This window comes from Talpa europaea, assembly GCF_964194135.1.
Source record: "Talpa europaea genome assembly, chromosome: 15".
In the NCBI taxonomy this organism is placed as follows: Eukaryota; Metazoa; Chordata; class Mammalia; order Eulipotyphla; family Talpidae; genus Talpa; species Talpa europaea.
Window position 1 is genome coordinate 68,819,599 of NC_140083.1, and position 15,900 is coordinate 68,835,498.

The 15,900-nt window shown below is 36.4% G+C and overlaps 1 protein-coding gene across 1 annotated transcript; it reads left to right on the forward strand.

The window, feature by feature from the left end:
* Positions 1 to 9,279: 9,279 nt before the first annotated feature.
* On the forward strand, positions 9,280 to 15,378 carry LOC311185458 (C-type lectin domain family 6 member A-like; the record flags this gene model as incomplete). Its single annotated transcript, XM_084256083.1, has 6 exons — positions 9,280 to 9,310; positions 9,792 to 9,884; positions 11,243 to 11,341; positions 12,785 to 12,936; positions 13,643 to 13,758; positions 14,921 to 15,378. The coding sequence occupies 6 exons, from the start codon at positions 9,280 to 9,282 to the stop codon at positions 15,063 to 15,065; spliced, it is 636 nt and encodes a 211-aa protein (XP_084112209.1). The 3' UTR covers positions 15,066 to 15,378.
* Between the last annotated feature and the right edge of the window lie 522 nt (positions 15,379 to 15,900).

Genomic DNA, 15,900 nt, shown 5'->3' on the forward strand with positions numbered 1-15,900 from the left:
AATTAATTATATATGTATTTACACCATTGTTCATTTTTGTACAATGTTTGCTTTTTCTTTTCAGGTGTAGTCCCCGTAAAATTTCCACCACTAAATCACTCGTGCACCATCACCATGGTCCCTTGTGTTCTTCCCTCCCCTGTTTTGATCCTACTCTCTCCTTCTCCCCTGCAGAATGTCTCTGATTTATAGTTGCCTGTTGATTTTGTTTTATTTATTATCATTATTTTTTTCCTGAGAACTTATTTGGTTCCCCTATATTCCTCCTACAAGTGAAACCATCTTATATTTTTCTATTTCTTTCTGGCTTATTTCACTGAACATAATCCCTTGCAGCTCTATCCATGTAGCTGCAAATGGCATGAGTTTATCCTTTTTGATTGCTGAATAGTATTCCATTTGGTATATGTACCACATCTTCTTGATCCAATCACCTATTTTTGGGCATTTGGGTTATTTCCATATCTTACCTGTTGTAAATAGTGCTGCCATAAATGCAGGGGTGCAGGTATCCTTTTGAAGTAATGTTTTTATGTCCTTTGGGTTGATTCCTAGGAGTGGAATTGCTGGGTCATATGGAAGCTTCGTTTTTAGTAGTTTGAGGAAACTCCACACAGCTTTCCATAGTGGTTGGACAAGTTTGCACTCCCACTAGCAGTGTAGGAGAGTTCCTTTTTCCTCCACATGCTCGCCAGCATTTGTTATTGCTGGTCTTTTAAATATGTGCCATTCTCACTGGTGTAAGGTGACATCTCATTGTGGTTTTGATTTGCATGTAAATAAAATCTTTTTTAAAAAAAGATTTCTTTATTTATTTATACAAGCACTGGGTATAGTCAGAAGCGCGCGGGAGGGTGAGAGAATTCACCAGAGCCAGAGCAGGGAGCAGAGCAGGCAGAAAGACCTAAGTACACTGCTGAGGGGAGCAGCGGGCAGCAGGAGAGGTTTGAGAGCCATGTGGGACCCTCACCGGTGGGTGGGGATAGAACCTGCTGCAGAGGCTGCGGGCAGCTTCGCAACCCAGCACTCAACCGCTGCACCACTGAAGAGGCCCCTAAGAAAAATCTTTTCTTTCTCTTTCAGATTCTGGCACCAAGGTGAACCCAATAATTTAAAAAATCATTGTGTTATTCTACTTAAACCTCGTGCAAGAAACAAATGGGGCTGGAATAATGTCAATTGTCATGAAAATCACATGTCAGTTTGCAAGATGACAAAGATCTACATATGAATGAACATTCTCAATGAAACGTGTGATTGAACTGGCATCCATCTTCGCAGAGATCACTAATTTGCTCTTTATATTTATATGTAAGACTCTTATAAGGGGTTTCATAGACTTTTTCAGCAGACTGTTACCTATTCTGGTTGTGATAGAATCAGGGGACACTTTCATTCTTTCATACAATGAACATTTACTGAACATTTTCCACGTGCATAGACTATACGGAAAGCCTTTTTCAGACAAATGGGGGGAACGTGGAAAGCCTCTCCTAATTTTTGTCTGATTGCTAGTTCTAATTGTTCAATATTGATGTAACTATGTGATGTAGTTCCTCCATCTGGTTTGTTTTCATGTTCTTACTAAATTTTCTGAGATAGCTTTCTTCCTATGACATTACAGAATATGTCATATTTACAAGAAAGGCTGTAGTTCATTGTCTCAGTGTGATAATTAAGATTGATTGTGATCAAGCTGATTCTTTGCATGACTTACAGGTCCCACTGTGATCTGTGGGGATGGTTCCCTATTATCCTGATTCACTCATTTCTTGACTGTCTAAAAGCTAGGTGTTTTTTTTTTTGTTTGTTTTTTAATAGGACTATTCTTATGCATTTATGTAGCATTTTCCATTCTACTTTCCAGGGAGCAACTTATTAACAAATAGGGGAGATTCCCTGGGAACTTTATTTACAACAAACTTTTCCACTGTTATTTCAATAATATGAGGATGGAATGAAGAAAGAGCAAAAAGGACCTATTTCACTAAATTCCTTTGATTATCAGAATTAAGGATGTGCTTGAACTGGAGTGAAATGAAGAATGGTGGTCTTAGTGCTGGAACTCTGCTCTTTCCCCATTTTTTATTTTATCAAAGTGGGACAGAGCCTGTCGTAATTTTCACTAGAGCACTAGCAAAGATGTGTGTGAAATAGATTCATGAAAGTTTGTGTCAAAGAACGACGTTTAGGTGAAGAAGCATTCAGTTACATTCAAATCAATGGACAGAGTTGAGAATGTGAGAAAATGATAAAATTGTTGTTTAAGTCACTAAGCTTTGGGGTCACTTGTCATTCAGCAATGTATAACTGAGGCACCTTTGAATTTCATTATCACTTGAAACCAAGATTATGCTAAATAATGAAATACAGTCAAATAATGAAACATCACCAATCACACCATGTTGCTAAAAAGATTGGTAACAATTTGAAAATGAGAGAAAATAATTTTTTTTCTATTATTGAATAAAGTGGAAAATATAAGTCTTCATTTTTTACATTATTTAATCCCTATTTTTGTAGTGTAGGCATATTACATTACATTATCAATACAAGGTTATTAAATAAGCAAATATTCAACATTGTGTGCCAATTTTTTCTTACTCTTTGAATATACAGTAAATGTTGTTTTGAGAACACTATTCTAGAAGACGGCTCTTAAAATTCTTGGTTAAAGTTTAGGTAAATATTTTTTAAGGTAAAGAACAAGACACTGTACAGAACTATTGGAAAAAGTGTGTTTGTGTTAATTAGTAGATAGATTTGTGTGACATAAGATATATAGTAGAATTTTTGGTTCTAAATTCATCTTCGTTGTTGCTATTGAAAACGAATAAACATAGAAACAAATACATGTATGGACACTTCAAGTTTTTGTGGTCAGTGTGTCACTTAACAAATTGAAGAAGAGGTGGAAACTCTGTGGTTCCTCCAGTGCTGGGGATTCCCACTGAATCAGATTGAACATCCTGAATGTTTCCTCCGAAAGTGGAAATCAGCTGACCCCCTCCAGCCTTCAAGCCTGATGGAGTGTTCATTTTGTACAGAAGATCTTAATGCTGAAACGTTCATTAATAATTCTGTTTTTTCCAATCTGGAAATAATCAGTGGTGCACATTTACTTAAAGATGAATTCAGTGACTGGAGGACAGAAGACATAATGGCAATTCAAATGCTCTGCAACAGTCAAAATTTTTGCAAATTGTACTTTATAATAAAGAACCGATGTTTAGACTGTGGTATATAGGGTTGGTCTATATATTCCTTCTTTACAAACAAAGCTTTTGTTGTATAGTCATTTGATGACCTCACCTTCAGCCTCCCTGGGTGAACACTGATTAAGCCAAAGTACTACAAACAATCCCCCTAGTGGTTGTTTCAGGAATAGCTACAAATTGCAAGTCATGTCAATGAATTGCCGTTCCTTGTTCTGAGAGGATTGAGGGGAGGGAACTAATCCCCTCTCCCAGTGAAAATGAACAAAGTAATATGTAGCCTTTTTTTCATGTTTCCTATTTTCATCTATTTTTCATTTTTTCTTTACAATTATTTTTATTGAGGTAAAGTTGGTTTACATCATTGTATTCGTTTTAGATGTTTATAGTTTCAAACCTCTACAAATGCAGCAAAAGAGATAATAACAAATACAAAGAGAAACCCCACCGACTGGGAGAACATTTTTGCACACAACACTAATGATAAAGGACTGATCACAAAAATCTGCAAAGAGCTGATGAGACTCAACAACAACAAAGAAAATAATCCAGTCAAAAAATGGGCAGAAGAGCTAAAAAGAAACTTCTCTGAAGAGGAAATGCAAATGGCCAACAGGCATATGAAAAAATGTTCAACATCACTTGTAATCAGGGAAATGCAAATCAAAACTACCATGAGATAACATCTTACACCAGTGAGAATGGCACATATTAAAAAAACTAGCAACAACAAATGTTGGCGAGGGTGTGGAGAAAAAGGAACTCTCCTGCACTGTTGGTGGGAGTGCAAACTGGTCCAACCACTATGGAGAGCTGTGTGGAGATTTCTGGACCTACTAAACATAGAGCTTCCATAGGATCCAGCAGTTCCACTCCTAGGTATTTACCCAAAGGACACAGAAACATCAATTCCAAAGAGCACCTGCACCCCTATGTTTATAGCAGCACTATTTACAATAGCTGAGCTGTGGAAACAACCCAAATGCCCCAAAACAGTGACTGGATCAAGAAGATGTGGTCCATATACACCATGGAATATTACTCAGCATTCAAAAAAGATAAACACATGTCATTTGCAACAACATGGATGGCGCTGGAAAGGATCATGCTCAGCGAAATAAGCCAGAAAGAAAAAGAAAAATACCAGATGGTCTCACTCATAGCAGGAATCTAGAAAACTTGAATAAGGGGCCAGGAAAATGAATAACTATAAGAAAGTGAAAATCAAAATCAACAAACAACTATGAACCAGAGACACTCTATGGGGGGTGGGGGGCGGGGAGGGGAGGGATTGGGGTCAAAATAAGGGGGTTGCAATTGTATGGGGAATATGAAAATAAAATTTATTTTAAAAAAAATGGAAGCAAGATGAACCTTACAATTGAAAAAAAAATGTAGGTTTTTACACCATTCCCACCACAAGAACCCAACTAATCCTCCACCATGGTCCACTGGGCCCCATTCCTGTTCCCATCCTTCCACCCTCCTCTTCTGGTTGCCTCAGTTTTACAGTCAGATGTCAAGGATGTGTTGGCAATTTATTACTTTGGTTTTCTCTGACCGATGTTTTTTTCTTTATATTCCACATGTAAGTGAAACTTCCAAGTATTTGCTTTCTCATTCTGACTTACTTCACTTAGCATTATCCTCTCCAGTTCCATCTGTGTTAGTGCAAATAGCAAGAGTACATTTACTTTTTTAATGAGAATATTCCATTGTATATATAAACCACTTTTTTTTGATCTACTCCTCTGTCCTTGGGCACTTAAGTTGTTTGCATAACTTGGCTATTGTAAATAGGGCTGCAATGACCATAAGAGTGCGTATATCCCTTTGAAATAGTATTCTTGCCTTCTTTTTTCATTAAACTTTTTAATTTCCTTATATTGTTGTCCATTTTTGTACAGTATTTGATCTCTCCTGTTAAGTGTAGTGCTCATAAATTTCCCTCCACCATATCACTTGTGAACCATCATCATAGTCTCTTGGGCTCTTCCCACCTGTTTTGATTCCTCTCTCCCCACTCTGCAGCTGAATGTCACCCATTTATAGTTTGCTGCTACTTTTGTCTTTTTCCCCCGATCCCTTGTTTGTTTTCCTATGTTCCTCCTATAAGTGAAACTATTTGATATTTTTTCTCTTTGCTTCTGACTTATTTCACTGAGCATGACCCCTTCCAGCTCCATCGATGTTGCTGCAAATGGTATGATTTTATCTTTTTTTAAGTCGTTTTTAGATCCCATATATAAATGATATCATATAGTATTTGTCTTTTTCTGTCTGATTTATTTCACAACATTACTCCCTCAAGTCCATCCAAGTTGTTGCAAATAGAAAGACTTCATTCTTTTAATGGCTGAGTAGTACACCATTGTGTGTTGTTATCTTTATTCTTTTATCCATTGTTGACACTTAGATTGTTTCCATCTCTTGGTTTTTCTGAATAACCAATAAAAAAATCTGGAGGTTAATATATGTTTTTGAATTCTTTTTTTAAAACCCAGAAGAGGACTTGCTTGACCATTTGTTTTTACTTTCTCCCCACTATTTGCTTTCATATTTGCTTTATGTGCACTGGTGCCTATGGGCATGACTTCAGGGTGTCCAACTGGGCTGTCAGGGACTGAGAGTCAGGTGGGTCCCACGCTGTCGAGCTGGGCATGGTGAGGACTCAGATGTTGTGGGTGGACCAGTGTGCACGCACTCCGATGTCACCATGTGTCTGTGCACACGATCCCTTTCCTATATGTGCACGTGCCCCCAATCACAGGTCCAGGCAGGTCCAGTGCAGTCACTCTGGGTCTGGCAAGGACTTAGATTTGTTTTGGCCTTCTTTGGGTAGATACCTGGGCATGGAATTGCTGGGTCATATGGTAAATCTATTTTTTTAGATCTTTGATTTTTTTCTAAAGATTTATTTATGCATACAAAACTGGGGTACAGGCCACAGGTGCAGTGGGTGAGAATATTCACCAGAGACAGAGTGGGAAACAGAATAGGCAGACTGAGCAGCGGGAGAGACAGGAGATGTCTGTTGCACCATGTGGGTAATTCCCTGGCCAGCCGGGGATCAGACTCCCAGAGACTGTGGATATGCTGTGCTCAACCCCTTGTGCTACCAAGGAGGCCCAGGGTTAATCTATTTTTAATATTTTGAGACACCTCCAAACTGTTTTCCATAGGGGCTGGAACAGTCTACATTCCCACCAATAGATGGTGTATGAGAGTTATTTTTTCCCCCACATATTTGCCAACACTTGTTATTTTTGGTCTTTATGAGATGGGCCATTCCCATGGATGTGAGCTGGCATCTCATTATGATTTTGATTTGCTTTTCCCCAATAAGTGATGATGAGAATTTTTTTTTTCATGTGCATACTGGCCATCTGTATGTCTTCTTTGAAGAAATATTTATTTAACTCTTCCACCCATTTTTTTTTTTTTTGACTGGGGTATTTTCTTTTTCTTGAATTGCATGAGTTCTTTATATATTTTGGGTATTAACCCTTTGTCAGATTTATAATATGGAAATATGCAACTTGACTTGTAATTGATAGTCACTCTGTGATCATGAGTGGAACTAGCCTTTGGAGAACAAGAACACCATGGATAGCTGAGTACAGCCCTGGAAACAACCTAGTCTTCTTATTTATTTATGTATGTATGTATGTATGTATGTATGTATGTATGTAGAAGAACTGGGGTGCAGGCCAGAGTTGGAGGGTGAGAGGATAAACCAGATACAGAGTGGGAAACTAAACAGGTGGATTTAGTGAAATACACTGCTGCGGGGAGGAGGGGGGCAGCAGGCAGGACAAAAGAGGTCTGCTGCAACATGTGGGTCACCTCCCTGGCCAGGGATTGAACTCATGCTGCAGTGGCTGGCGATAGCTTGATAACACTGAAATTTTAACCCCTGCTGGTGAATATATACCATATTTTCTTGATTCACTCACATATTTTGGGGCACTTAGATTGTTTCCATAATTAAACTATAGTAAACAGTGCTGCAGTAAATGGGAGTGCAAGTTTCCATTCAAGAACCTAGTCCTAAGGGCATTGTGGAGCCACTGAATCAACTATTCCTGAATTATCTTCTATTCTGAATTCTTAGTAATGAGAGTTAATAAATTTTCTAGTTAATTAAGGCTGATTTTAGTGTGATTGATATAAAAAATATATTTTTTTAGCAAGCAAAGTTTACTGAGGTTCAGTTTATAAATAGCAAATAACTAGAATTTCAGAGTACAGTTCAATGAATATTTTTATTTAAAATTTTTAATAGATTTACATTTTATTTCTTTAATTACTGAAGTTGTACACTGTCCACCTGTTTATTAGCCATTATCTCTTTTTAAAATTACCTGTTCATATCTCTTGTCATTTTTTAAAATAAATTTTTATTGACATAACATTGCATTATAACATTATATAAGTTTTACCTGTGTATCATTATAAAACAGCATCTGTATCTAATACACTAAATTCACCACTAAGAGTTCAATCCTATCCTTCATAAAACTGGCCACATTTACTTGATTTTCCTTTTCCTTTTCTTCCTTTTCTTTTTGATAAGCCGTTATTGGTCTTATTATCTAAAAGTTTGTTTTTGCCTAATTTAGCTGGTTGATTTGTTTGGTTTCTCTGCTTTCACATATGAGTGAAATCATACAATTTTTATCTGTCTGGCATCTCATTAATTATAACTCCTCTGGTCCATCCATGTTATGAAAATGGCAAGATTTTATCTACTTTTTATAGCTGAGTAATATTTCATTGTTTATATATACCATGTTTTCTTTATTCAACCATCTGTCAATGGGTACTTACCTTTGTTCAAAGGGATACCACTGTCATCTAGATATGGTTATAGGGAAAAGGAATGGAAAGAAGCACAGAGAATGGAGCCCACTGTTGCCAATGGTCAAGATCAGAAGGTGATTAGGGGAGTATTTATTGGAGATAGACAAAAAAGTGAAGAGGTCTTTAATTTGCTTTACATATACATAGCTGGAGAAAAATTTTTCTTCTCCTTGAGCATCAAGTGATTCAATTCTTGAGTTCATGTTTCTTCATTTTGAGGGGAACTGGAAACAGATGGTGAGGCTTTATAACCACTTCTTCTCTCCTTCTAATTTGTTGCCCCTCATACCGACCCAGAGGAGAATATTCTGTTTTCATACTGTCCTAATGTCTATTTCCTCACTATCACTGAAAATAACTTGTTGAGTTCAATATTTATATATTCATGGTATTTTTTTAAGTATTCAATTCTGCACAGTTGAGAATGTGGAGATATTTGTGATGTTAATAAAGAGAACAGTCCAAATTCTAGAGTTGATGTTAGAAAGGATCCCCATGCACTAGACTAATGGCAAGAAATTCATGAAGTTCCCCTTACCTAATCAGGGAAATTATAAAATATACTCTGCCCAACAGTGGTCTTGATGCAATTAGAAGGTATAATCACTTTTGCAGGTAGATTCCAGAATTTTCCCTATGCAATCATATTTCTGAACAATATCACAGCTTTTTATGTAATTTGCTATATTGATTTATCATCTGTGTTATATCTATTCAATCAGATTTGGGTTCACTCCCCATGATGCTGTTCAACATATGATTTAAGTCTTCCATGAAATTCAAGGTAAAAGTTGGTTAAGGAGCATTTAGTTTAATTAAGACCTATAAATACATTTATTTTAGGGCATATAAAGTTTTCTATTTTGCTTGCTAGAATGAATAGGAATCAGAGAAATTTTGTGCCAGGAAATGAACAAATGTTCTGAATATTTTTTGTTGAAATTCTCATGAATAATTTTGGATATATTTCTCAATTTCCTCTTTTACTTTTTTCTGATATTATTTTAAAATCACTGGAAACTTTAGTCCAAACCACTACTTCTTCTTTCAAGCTATTCTTTATATTGGAAGTTTCTGAGCCTTGTCAGAGTTTTAGCAGTTTGTCGCCGAGATTTGATCTTACCCAGGTCCTTGGGTAACATCTTCAGGGAGAGAGACATAAGAGTTCCCTATACCTTCTGAACACAAAGACCCCCACATAATGGTTCAAGAAGGGGAACTTCAGGGTAGAGGTGAGCATTCCTTTTCTCAGTTCCAGAGAAGAAGTGAGAAAAACTACTAAGAGTCATCTGGCCAGAAGATATAGACAACAGACAGACTGAAGGGAAGGAGATGGACCTCAGAGCAGAGTCATGGAAACTTGAAAGAAAGAATAATTCTTCCCAGTCAAAGGCACTTGAAAGAACACTAAAATCAAATACTAATGCAGTGCTATGAGAAGTGAGAGACTAAAGATTGTGTTTTGAGAAGACAGAGAGTGACCAGATGAATGTAATATTTAAGAAAGAAAAAGAAAATAGCAATTGCTGAGGACATTTTGCCAAATACTTTTGGATTTTAGAGTTATTACCTGTTCATTTATTCTAAAGGATTTTCTAGCTCTTTTCTTGCTTTATGTTGAATTATTCAGAGGGTCTTCATCTGCTCCAAGCTTCTCAGGAGCTCCAGCTTCCTGGCATTTGAGTAACTGCATTTATCTTCCTTGCCTGACAGGGAAAGCCATGTGGGGCTCACAGGTGAGGCTGTGGTCTGTTGCTGTGGCTTGCCTAGCACTCCTCAGTGCTAGTTTCATCGTGAGCTGTGTGGGTAAGTACTTTGTGGAGAAGGTACTCTTTGTGATCCTTATCTTGTCATGTTCTACAGAGATTCCCAAGGGCATGTTCTCCTTTCCCCCATTCACATGCGGGCTTTTGCTTGTAATGGCATGCCTTCCTTGATTTACCTGGCCTTTTTTCTTCTTCCTCTGTCTTTTGATAATTGGCTTTGCTCCCAAATTTACTTCACCTGTTTGCCTTTGTTAGCATTTTCCCCAGTCATGACCTCACCTTGAATGTGTGTTGATTGTAGCCATCCTCTAAGACACCATCTTCTACTCCGTGGTCAGGAGTGATCCATGTTCTCCAGTCACCAAGCCCTCTACTGACAGTGCGGCCATAATTGCTTTTGGAACCATAATCCTTTAGGTCTTTGCTATTCCTATGGAAGTGTTTTCCAATATAAAATGAAAAGTATTCATATAAAATATTAGCAATCTTTAGGAATGGTATATTTCCTCCATATTTGACTTATCTCCACATAAATATTTCAAATTCATTTTGTGAGAAGAGTCATAGATCTTTTTTTGCTCAGTAATCTACAGTTTGGTTCTCTATTCATTAATAAGGATATTCAAATATTTCTGGATAGTCTAGGAGAGACTTCATGTTTGAAATTCCTCTGAGATGTAAATCTCATAGTCTTAATAATACACAGGTAATTATTGCTGAAATTAGACTTTGCTTTACTTTTCATGGTCAAATGTAAGAGAGAAGGGGGTTTAAGAATAGTTATTTTATTAATTAATAAGGAACAGATACTCAGGATCCAAGACAGATGCCAAAAGAAAGTTGGAAAAGTTTGAAAATATTGAGCTTAACAGTAGAAGGATAAGAAAGAAATCAGTGAAAAATCAAGTCAGGACCTGAGAGAGAACAGGTCTTATATACACCTTGAACGTAAAAGATCATGTTCCCCTTGGTTGTTATTTTTATTCTACATGTTTATCTGTAGCTACTAGCAATCAGAAACTTAAAAAAAATATCAAAATAACCTACATGTTTACTTCAGAATTATTAAAATCAAGGAGACACAGGCATCCAATAAGTCAACACATATTCATTGATAACTTTGTGACCATCACTGTTCTAAGATTAATTGATGTAGAAAACAGAACATATGCCCTAGGAAATAGAGCTTAAAAGGCAATGGGGAAAGAGCAAAGAAAGTGTAGGTTTGCTAATATAAAGAGGAATAAATAATATAAAGCATTAATTCTGTACAGTCTTCATTGGGTTGTCATAAAGAATCCTGGCACTTAAGGATAAACCAAGTTGGCACAGATTTGTGACACGTGAGGCTATATTGCATGTCAATGAAAGACTCTAATCCTTCTTATTCCTCCACAGTGACTTATCATTTTACATATGGTAAAACCAGCAACAGGTTGTCTGAACTACACACATATTCAAGTCTAACTTGCTTCAGTGAAGGCACAAGCATGACAGGTAAGATATTGCTCTACTTAACCAGACTTTATCTTTTTTCAGTGAGAGGTCAAGGTTGAGCTCAAGGTTGGTTTATTCTATTTTTTTAAAATATCCTTAAGCTGCCTCTAAACATACATGTTTGTATCAGGTTATAGATATGCCCTCAAAACCGTTCTCCCTCCAGTCTCTTGATCTCAATAAATGCTACCAACATACACCATACACTATGCTCCAGCCATTCCTGGAATTGTACATAACAGCTTTTACTTCACATTATCCTCACCCCTCAAATGAATAAAATTCTCTTTTTGATTTCTAATGTTCCAATCTCCATTACAAGTATTAGCTTTATTACTGGCCAATTGGTTCTTAGAACATAACCCAGGATGAGGCTGCCCTTACTATAAAATACAGCCTATGTGGAGAGTGGGGAGAGTTGAATTCAGAATCAAGGTATACATGCAAATATATATTGTATGTATACATGTATATATATGTATATTTTCTAATATATATTTACACATATTTGCTAAATTTATATACATGTAATTAAAATAGATATAGTTTTTTTTTGACCATAAGAGAGTGGCAAATTGGTGCTTCTAAGGGGAAAGGAGAGAAAACTGATAAACTCTTAAGTGCTTGAAACTTTGTAAAAGACATTATTAGGTAATGTTTATAATTAATTATTCCTTTCAAATTACTTTATACTTACTTTGTGATTGTCTCCCTTTAAATTGCTACTGCTATCATTTCCATTTTAAAGATGAAATAATTAAGGCTCAAGGAGATTGTGTAATTTGCCCAAGGGCATATATATGACAAATGGTGAAGCTAGAATTGTAAATGAGGCATAATTCTAATTCTCCTAAATACCCCATGAATAATTATCATCTCCATTTAAAAAATCCTGAGTCTCTGTGGTTTGCCCAAGATTATGAAGACGATCTGGTACCCAATTCACTTGTGTTAGTCATTGACAACTTTAAGAGAATTTTTTTTTTTTTTTGACTGAAGTAAAGAATTTTTTATTTTTATTTTTTTATTTTTTTTTTTTATAAAATTTTATTGTTATATTCCCCATACAATTGCAGCCCCCCATTCTGACCCCAATCCCTTCCCTCCCGCCCCCGCCCCCCTAAAGACAACTTTAAGAGAATTTTGTGCTTTAATGCATAAGTTATATGAAGAACAGACCAAAAAACCAAAAACCGTGTATAGTGACTTTGGGACAAATATCCCGAACAACTCTCCAGGTAAGCCTTAGTAAACATTGAGGAATGAATGTTAAAGAATGTTTATATAAACTCAATTCTATGGATGAAATCATGTAATTCAGGGTGAATTAAGAAACACCTCTAGAAAACAGCCACAGATCCTTGGATGTTATGTATTTAGAACATACCTCTTTAATACAGTTCACATTACCTTGCACTGACCTTTCTCTTTCATGCAACACAGAAAAAGTTTGGGGGTGTTGTCCAGGTACCTGGAAATCATTTGGTTCCAGCTGCTACCTCATTTCTACTGAACTGAACTTTTGGAAGAAGAGTGAGCAGAACTGTGTTGGGATGGGGGCTCATTTGGTGGTGATAAACACAGAAACTGAGCAGGTACTTCCTTTGACTTTAATTTTCATAAAAATGTTTTAATTGTAGAAACAAAATAACACAAAATCTTCTACCTCACGGTTTTTCATTTTAAAAATTACATTTTTTTCAAATTGAGGTAACAATTGACTTATAGTACCTGGGTTTTTTTAAGTGTTTTTTAAGTGTCCAGTTCAGGAGTATTAACTATCTTCATGTTCTTGCAAAAATAGCTCCACATTTTTTTCATTTCACTAAATTGAAGCTCTATATCCATTGAACAACTACCCATTTCCTGTGTTTGATTACTTCAGGTAACTCATTTAGATGGAATCATATTGCATTTGTTCTTTTGTGACTGCCTTATTTCACTTAGTGAAAATTCATCCATGTTGTAGCATGTGACAGGATCTTCTTCTTTTTTAAGACTGAATAATATTCCATTCTTATGTTAATGGGCATTTGGGACGCTTCTTACACTTGGCTACTATGAATATCTCTTTGAAATCCCATTTTCAGTTACTTTGGATATAGTCCCAGAAATGGAATTGCTTGATCATATAGTTATTCTAATTTTAATTTTTGGAGATGCACCACACTGTTTTTCACAGTGACTATACTATTTTACAGTCTAAGAGAGTACACAAGTTTTCCGGTTCAGGGCACTAAGTCCAGAGGGCATTTCAGTCTGGAAATTTCTGGCAATGATCCTTTCTTTTTCTTCCTTCAGAATTTCATTGTCCAGCAGCTGAATAAAAACTTTTCTTATTTTCTGGGACTCTCAGATCCACAAGGGAATAACAACTGGCAATGGATTGATCAGACATCTTACACAGAAAATGTCAGGTGAGTGCAGACTCAAATTCATGAGCCACAGGGTCTTGTTTACTTGAGAAATTTAGGGCAAATTTATTAGTAGGAACTATTACTAATGATAAAAGATACTAATTATTAAACTCTTGCTAAATATATGCATTATTTCAAACATCATGAGAAGTTATTTTTTTATAACCCATTTCATTAGTGAAAAATTGGATAACTTGACCAAGGTCAATAAATTAGTGAGATGAGAACATGGATCTCAGTTTATGTTTATCTATACCAAAGGTGGGACTTTTTCTTTTTTTTTTGTGGGACCCTTACCGGCGGCCGGGGAACGAACCGCAGTGCCCAAACGCTGCGCCACCAGGGGAGGCCCAGGTGGGACTTTTTCAACCATAACATTTTGCTGCTCTAAGCAAATATAGACACTTCAATGAATTTTTTCACCAATTGACTTAAAATATCTGAGTCAAAACTATGTTCAATTCTGGTAGGATAATTATATAGCAGTACCATTTATTTGTGGCTTAAAATGCCAGAATTTTAATTTTACATTATCTCATTTGATTTGCACACAATCTTGTCAGTCATTTGGGGACCTTATTATGATTCTTATTTTTATACATAAATAATACTTAGGAGATTGAATTACTTCCTTAAGATCAAACTAGTCAGCAAAAAAATTCAGTCTCTTAATTGCAAAAATAATGTACTGCTTCCCATCCTCATCACAAATTTGTATTTTCTGAAGGTAAGGTAACTCCTCTTTTCCAGACTCAATCTCCCTTTTTTTAAGGTAACAGCATGAGAATAGGGAAACTTAGAAAGGTGGTAAAAGTTCACAACTAAAGAAGGCCCTTTACCACTAAGAAGGGAATTGTTTAATAACTGAAGTCAAGACAAGGGTTCTGCAAGAGGAGGAAGTATAAAGATCAAAGTCTAAAGGAAAGGTCCAAGATCACTCCACTTAATAAAAATTTTGCTGGGAGAATGTTAGATGGACAAGTATAAAAAGCATGTGTCTGCATCTGAGGTTGTTGAGGAGGGTGGCGTGAGACAAGGAAGACAATCATTGGGATAGTCTTTCACACCGAGCCCCAGTCTGTCCAGCTGCAATGCTACATACTTTTTAATCAATCACTATACTGTCATTGATGACATATTTTTACCCTATATTTCTCTTTAGATTTTGGCACGAAAATGAGCCTAATTTTTCTGCAGAGGAATGTGCTACAATAGTTTTCTGGAATCATAGAGGATGGGGTTGGAATGATGTTTTCTGTGACTCTAAGAGGCATTCGATATGTGAGATGAAGAAGATTTACCTATGAATGGAACTTTATTTATCAACACTTTAAAAATTGAGATCTAGCATAAAATAATTCCCTTTCATAATTATGCATAATATTTATCACAGAAGTTCAAGAAAATCTATAGATACCTTTCTCTCATCAACTGTCTCTCTTCCAGTTTCCTTTTTTCCACTAGCGATAGGATGACCTCTTCCTTTCTTTGTTTTTTCTTTATTCATTTATTTCTTTTTTTTTTTAAAGATTTATTTATTTTTATACAAGAATTGGGGTACAGGTCAGAGATGTGGGGCATGAGAGGATTCACCAGAGACAGAGCAGGGAACAGAACAGGCAGATGGACTGAAGTACACTGCTGAGGGGAGCAGCGGGCAAGACAGGAGGGGTCTGTCCTGCCATGTTGGTTTCTCCCTGGCTGGCTGGGAATTGAACTCGTGCTGCAGTGGCTGTGGATTGCTTCATAGGTTGCGTCTTAACCCCTGCGCCACCAGGGAGGCCCTATTCATTTATTTCTTCCCTTTCTTCATACTTACTTTCACAAACATTCCTTGTGCCATAGATTGTTTTATCTTGTCTATTAGAAGACTTTTAAGGAGATAATATTTGAAAATTATGACCTACCATTCTCAAAATGCCATAGAAAACACCTTTGGTCAATATGGTAACTGGGACGCATCATCTGAAGACCCAATCCAGTCATTTGATCTCTTTACAGATGGCTCATTCACATGGTTAGTAACTTGGCATTGATTATTGGTAGGAGGAAGCCTTAGTTCCTCACTACATAGTGCTACTTGACTGTTCTCATAGTATGGTGGCTGGCATCTACCAGAGCAATTAATCCTAAAAAGCAAAT